The 6,860-nt window shown below is 36.1% G+C and overlaps 1 protein-coding gene across 1 annotated transcript; it reads left to right on the top strand.

Annotated features, from left to right (window-relative positions):
- The first annotated feature begins 282 nt into the window (after positions 1 to 282).
- LOC144567363 (long-chain-alcohol oxidase FAO1-like) lies at positions 283 to 5,351 on the top strand. The gene is made up of 3 exons (XM_078317487.1): positions 283 to 575; positions 2,534 to 2,806; positions 3,443 to 5,351. The coding sequence occupies exons 1-3, from the start codon at positions 336 to 338 to the stop codon at positions 5,201 to 5,203; spliced, it is 2,274 nt and encodes a 757-aa protein (XP_078173613.1). The 5' UTR covers positions 283 to 335; the 3' UTR covers positions 5,204 to 5,351.
- Positions 5,352 to 6,860: the final 1,509 nt, after the last annotated feature.

The raw sequence follows: 6,860 nt of genomic DNA, 5'->3' as shown, positions 1-6,860 counted from the left end.
TGATAATTAACCTCTTTTATCCTCAAAAGTTCATACATTCCATTATTTCCCAAATTAGTGTAGCGAAATAATGAAGAAACGAATTTAGCAACCAACTAATAAATAGGTGGGCGAAATGGGAGATGGAAATATGACACCTTCCTTTCAATTTCATCCCATTACCGCGCCTCTTTAACCGCATTTACGCTTTATCCTTTTACCAGGGGCAAATATGTAATTCAAACCTCAAAAGTAGCCTGTTTTACCTCCCCCTGTTTATAGGTCCGTGGATTCTATAAAAAACCTCTGTTCAAAGTTATAAACCATAATTCAGAGAGAGAGACAGGGAGAGGAAGATGGAAAGGAGAAGACATGGACACCCACTGCTGAGAGGAGGAGAGATGAGAGAGAAGGAAGAGTACAGCCATGGCTTAAGTGAGCGAGAGATGCAAGCTCTCTCTGCCATGTGTGGGACCGTGATACCTTCTGTACCAATAGAAAAGATCCACGAGGTGACTGGCAAGGAGGACCCACCAAGCAAGACTCTTGAGGCTTTCTACCAGGCTTCTGCCTCTGATTTTCCTGTACCAGATGAGGTTCCCTCTCTCTCTCTCTAGATTTATTTTTTTCTGGATTTTCTTTGATAGATTTTTTTTCTTTGTCAGATTTGGATTAGTCAATATTATGTTGTCGTTATCTTTTCAGTTAAGCAACAATTGTTTTTTTTTATATTTCCATGATGCATGTGGAGAAACTTTCATGGTTGGTTCAACACAATTATTTACATGTTATTTTTTTTTTCTTTATTTTTACTTATCCATCTATTAGCTGTTATTATGTATCTATAATTGCAATCTTATCATGATTATTCTTAATTTTATTATAATCATAGGTATGAGAACATATCAAAATATTGCATAATTATAAGTTTTAACTGTAAACTATTCTTGGCATGTAAAAAAATAATATTTTATTTGCTCAGATAGACTTTAAATAGAAAATTAAATATCAGACTGACATAAGCCTGTTTTTTTGAAGGTTGGCATTAGGGTTGTACAAAATTGCTCGAATTCACAACTCGCTCATAACTCGCTCGTTAATGACTCGCTTTAACTCGTTCATTTACAACTCGAGTTGGCTGGCTCGTTTAATAAATGAGCTGAGTTTGAGCTGAGCCCAACTCGCTCATTTATAACTCAACTTATGTATTAAGTTGTATGAAAAATTGTTGGATTCTAAGTTGTTGCTTGCTTTGAGTTGACCTATTATTTCTGTATTAGATTATTTGTATTTAGATAAACTATTACTAGGCCATTTCAATTGTTTGTGTATAGATAAACACATATTAGTGTATAACATACCTAAGAATTTGACTGGTTAAACAAGTTGCGAGTCAACTCAAGTTGATAACGAGCTGAGTTCGAATTGGCTCTACAGTTCGTTATTACCATTCCAACTCAAGTTAACTTGCTCTTTTATTAAATGAGCTGATTTCAAGTTAGAGATTACTTGCTCAAACTCGGCTCATTTACAGCCCTAGTTGGCAGTTAACTGCCAACAATTTTTATAAGAAAAAAGAGTGTTTTATTATTACATAGTATCTAAATAAAGTAAAGTAAACTTAGAAAGAAACTGCTCTCCTCATGTACGTTGCCATTTATAGTCTAAATTGCTAGACTCAACCATATATAGCACACTTCGGTTTCTTCTTCGTTTTTGCCCGTTCATCCATTATCTAGCCATAGTCTGATCTCCCCTATTGTGTCCGCCAACCGTTGCAGCACCATTCGTCACTTATTTGAGAAGAGCCTCCTATTCCGCTCTCTCCACAGCGCCTAGACCCCTGCCGTCCATACCCCAACGACGATGATCTAATGATGCTTTGGATTGCCCCTATCCTAATTAACCTAACTGCTGACATAAGCCTGTTAGACTAGACTGTACATAAAATGGAGAAAGCGTCAAAATATCTTTTTAAATAAACAATTTCGAAATATTCCAATCGATTTGATAAACCTCTTGCCGTTTTGCTTCTTGCATGCAATTAGTCACAATGACTGTTACAAAACATTGAATTATTTATGAAATTAATACAGTAATTCATGATGTGACTAAAAATTAACAACTGAAATCTCATTAAAACTTGAAAGTTCATTAATTAATTAGCAACCTATTGTCGTTGTCAGTAGCGTTTGGCCTGTTGTCTTTACTGTAGAAGTCTGATACTACAAAATAACAATCAGACAAAATTCTAATTTATTGTTGCGCTTCTTTTGTATCATCTACTGTTCTCCTTAAAAAAATAAAATATTATACTGGATATATATATTTTATAACCAAAGTATATACCTTAATTGTAGCCTTGTAGTACTTCTTCAAATCATTGCATCATTTCAATTCTAACAAAATATTTTTTTCAGCATATTTGTACTATAGCACTAGTTTTACCAAAATAATATTAGTTTCAATAATGAAGTGCCAGAAAAATTGGAAGTAACCAACTAACCATGAAAGAGAGACCATAACAGCAATCAACTGTCATCTTTTTTAACAGGTTGCTGAATTGCTGGTAAAGAAGCTGCCAACAGAAGCAGTAATTTTGGTCAGAGTGATACTATGGTTGCTTTCAACAAGGCTATGCACACTTCTTTTATGCGGCACCCTGTCAATTTGCAGAAAAGTCCCTTTTATTTTCAAATTCAAAGATATGCCTCTAGAGAGGAGAGAAGAGGTCATGAAAAGGTGGAATAAAGAAAAACTATTCTTCCCTGTGAGAGTAGTTTTTTTAATTGTCAAGATATTGACCAACTTCACCTTTTACTCAATTGTAAGTTCTTTTAATTATTTTTTAAGCTCCTGAAAATAATTAATGTGATATATGATTTGGTTTTCTCATTGATAAACACTGAGGGACCCATAAAAGTAAACATCTATTATGCTGTTGTACAATCGAGAATATGACAGTTTATAATTTATTACTACCAGTATGCAACTGTTACCAAACCTTACTTCTAAGTGCCTGCACTATCTATTATTTTGTCAATTCTTGTCTGTTATAAATTGGGAGAGATGAAAGCTTACTTGACACCAAACCAAACTGTGCGTTGGGTACTAGTTTGGTAACAGAAACTGCTGGTAACAAAAAGTGCAAAAAAAGTGGGGCCTACATCATTTTTTTGGGACCACATTTTGTTAGCTAATAGGGACATGTTTCTATCATTTAAGTTTTTTGACCTTTTGACGCTGAATTAGTGCAAGCTTCATAAAATGAGCAAGCACTGTATCTTTTACTTTTTTCTGTTATAATATTTTTAAGACAGAAGAAACTTTTTTTTAAAGATCAAGACAGAAGAAACTTGGCAGGGACTTATTTAAAAATGGTACCTGAATTGGTACATGTGTGAAAGTTAATGTATTATTTGAATATGTCTAACATTTATGTCTTCACTTGATTTATACACAGATTAAGGAAAAGTCAGAAAACCCACATTGGAAAGCACTTGGATATACCTTGCCAACCATTGAAGAAGAAACAGCCACACCAACAACCGCAGATAGGCCTCTTGACAAAGGCCTCATAGAATCCCGCAACATAGACGATAAAGACCTTCTCCAAACGTTTGCCTCCAAAGGACTCCAAGTCATTCAAGACTTAAAATCCGACCTCTACCGGATCCAATGTGACGCAGTCATAGTTGGTTCTGGGTGTGGTGGTGCTGTGGCTGCTGCAGTTTTAGCTCAGAATGGCTACAAAGTAATTGTCATAGAAAAAGGAAATTATTTTACCAATAAAGATTATACATTGATAGAAGGTCCCTCTATGCAAGAAATGTACGAGTCGGGCGGTATATTGTGCACGACCGATGTAACAACTTTGATATTAGCGGGCTCCACAGTAGGCGGTGGGTCAGCCATTAATTGGTCGGCTTGTATAAAGACGCCGGAACATGTTTTGTCGGAATGGGGAAGAGAGAATGGTTTAACAATGTTTGAAAGTTTGGAGTATAAGAAAGCAATGGATGTGGTCTTTGAGAGGTTAGGTGTCACACACAAGTGTGTCAAAGAAGGGTTTCAAAACAGTGCCTTGAGGAAAGGATGTGAAGAGCTCGGGTTGGAGGTCGATTTTGTGCCGAGAAATTCATCCGAGAAGCATTTTTGCGGTAGCTGTTCTTACGGTTGTCCTACTGGAGAGAAGAAAGGCACTGATAGTACATGGCTTGTTGATGCAGTTAAAAATGGCGCTATAATTTTAACTGGAGCCAAAGCTGAGAAGTTTATATTTGAAAAGAATACCAGAAAAGGTGAGGGTGTAAAGAGCAAAAAATGTGTAGGGGTGATTGTGAAAATTTTGGGGGAAAATGTTACCAAGAGAATCAAGATAGACGCCAAGGTCACCATCTCTGCAGGTGGGTCCCTATTGACTCCGACCTTGCTGAAAACTAGTGGACTAAGAAACCCTCACATTGGTAAGAATTTACATTTACACCCTGTAGTTTTCGGTTGGGGATATTTTCCCGAATCGGTGCAAGATATAAAGGGAAAAATAAACGAAGGGGGCATTATTACATCAATTCACAAGGTTAAAGATAAAAATTATGCGTACAATGGGGGTTGTCGTGCAATCGTAGAAGCACCTGCGCTTGGTCCTGCTCAGTTCGCAGCCGTTACGCCTTGGATCTCAGGCATAGATATGAAAGAAAGAATGCTAAAGATGGGCCGGACAGCGCATTTATTCGCACTAGTAAGAGATCTCGGATCGGGTTCTGTTCAAACTGAAGGTCGTATAGACTACGCATTGTCCCCTCAAGATAGAGAAAATCTAAAACACGGGCTCAAAACGGTTCTCAGAATATTAGTTGCGGCAGGTGCGACAGAAATCGGGACCCACCGCAGCGATGGTCAGAGGCTCAAGTGTAAAGGATTGGAAGAAAAAGATCTGGAGGAGTTCTTAGATGATATACAGATTTTAGGAGGGCCAATTAGCACAAATGGGCTGTACAATTGGTTTTGCTCAGCGCACCAAATGGGAAGCTGCAGGATGGGGCCCAGTGCGAAGAAAGGGGCAGTGGATGTGAAGGGAGAGAGCTGGGAAGCAGAGGGATTGTTTGTAGTTGATGGCAGTGTGTTTCCTAATGCAGTCGGTGTTAACCCCATGATCACCATCCAATCTGTGGCTTATTACCTCTCAAATGGGATTGTGGAATCCCTAAAGAAAAATGAGTGATTCATTTGGAGAGTTGTTTCTATAAGAAAATTATTGTTAAGGGTTGTTATGTAAGGTGGGGATGGTGCATTTATCATTTATCTAAGTTGTATTATGACCGTTGACCAATCTGATGTTGTGCAGTAATATGAGAAAGCAATTTGATAAATCTTTTTATCAGATTTATAAATTATAATTAAGAACTTGACAAATACTATGGTCATGTAAAAACCGCCAGAATTGGATTGCAATGTAATTTGCAACAGAAGGGGAAATGCCATCATGTTAGATCTCAGGTATTTTTACAATTTTTTAACGTATTTTTTTCTCGAAACCTGTGAAAATGGCTGGGACCGAAATGCTATTTCAGTTATTATGGATTTTGTAAAAAAAAAAAAAAAAAATCATGTTGGTTTCATAAAAATCTTGTTTCTAATTATGGTTTATAAAAAAAAATTCTTAGATGTTTGTGTACAAAATCCGTTTAGTTGTTTTAGAGCTGACAACAAAATGAGACTTGGATAGATAACTGAACTTGTTTTCACAAACACATCACTTTTTGTCCCTTCCTGGTGAGTGGTGACAAAAGAACACAAGACAATCTAACGGATAACGGATAAGATAAAGTAATGTTTTAAAATACAGTTTATACATGTGAAAGATCATTTAAAAACACGGGGATAGAAAACGGGAACCGGGAGCATACCAATAGTATCAAATCAATTCGATCCAATGTTTAATTTAAGTCATTCGATTTATACGAACGATTTGTTTAATTCGTATTAACATTTGTACGAACAATTTGTTTAATTCGTATTAAGATATATACAAACAATTCATATTAAATCTATTCATGAATCTAAATAGAATGCATTAATTTAAATAGTGGACATCTCATCAAATTTGTTTTGAAGTTTGATACTCATTCATCGGACCATCTCTTGTCCCTAAAGAATGAGCTTACAAATTCACAATCTACGACACCCCGAACCATAGCTTGGCCCACGAATTAAATTTTTTAGATTCCTGTGTGTGACATGGTGGATTTGGCGACAGCGGAATAATCTAATTTTTAGGGGCAGGATGGTAACTCCTCCTGTGCTGGCAGAGAAAGTGGTGCAGGAAGTAAGCCTATGGCTGAAATTCTGTTAGAAGTGAATGCTTTAATTTTTATATTATTAGATGAGCTTGATTGTAACTTAAGAGGTTCAATTTGACAGTCACTGTCAAATCATTTCAAAAAAAGACAATACAAAGGTGAAGTGGTCTTGGTCTCTTGGAACATAATTTCAAAGTAAAATTGGGTAATGCATTTTATTACACGTGACAAGCTGCATATGATGTTTTGTTTGTCACAAATTATCGGACCAGTTGAAGAGAAACCGGACTGTCATAAGTCATAACATGTCTTTCACATTAAAAATGAGGAAACCTGTCTACAAATCTTAGAGTTGAATTAAATTAATCCTTTCTAAAACACTCGTCAAAAGGAAAGACCTTTGTTGAGACCAGTTGGACATTAATTTATTTATGTAGTAGAGAACGTACACACCTTTCTGTTTAAAAGAATGGGGCTATCAGTTTAAAAAAATAGATGGAATCGCTATTGATTAATATGTTAACTCGAATATATAGTTATTGTTTCAAAGAAATATAATTAAACTGATAGCCATAACTT

Source organism: Carex rostrata, chromosome 16 (assembly GCF_964058835.1).
Source record: "Carex rostrata chromosome 16, lpCarRost1.2, whole genome shotgun sequence".
NCBI lineage: Eukaryota > Viridiplantae > Streptophyta > Magnoliopsida > Poales > Cyperaceae > Carex > Carex rostrata.
The sequence above is the reverse complement of the archived record's forward strand: the minus strand, read 5'-3'. Positions and strand labels throughout refer to the sequence as shown.

Bases quoted from the DNA above. Each gene is read 5' to 3' on its own strand.
- LOC144567363 (XM_078317487.1), top strand. From the start codon at position 336: ATGGAAAGGAGAAGACATGGACACCCACTGCTGAGAGGAGGAGAGATG. The intron at 576-2,533 runs GTTCCCTCTCTC...CTTTTTTAACAG, and splicing joins ATTTTCCTGTACCAGATGAG to GTTGCTGAATTGCTGGTAAA. The intron at 2,807-3,442 runs GTAAGTTCTTTT...ATTTATACACAG, and splicing joins ACTTCACCTTTTACTCAATT to ATTAAGGAAAAGTCAGAAAA.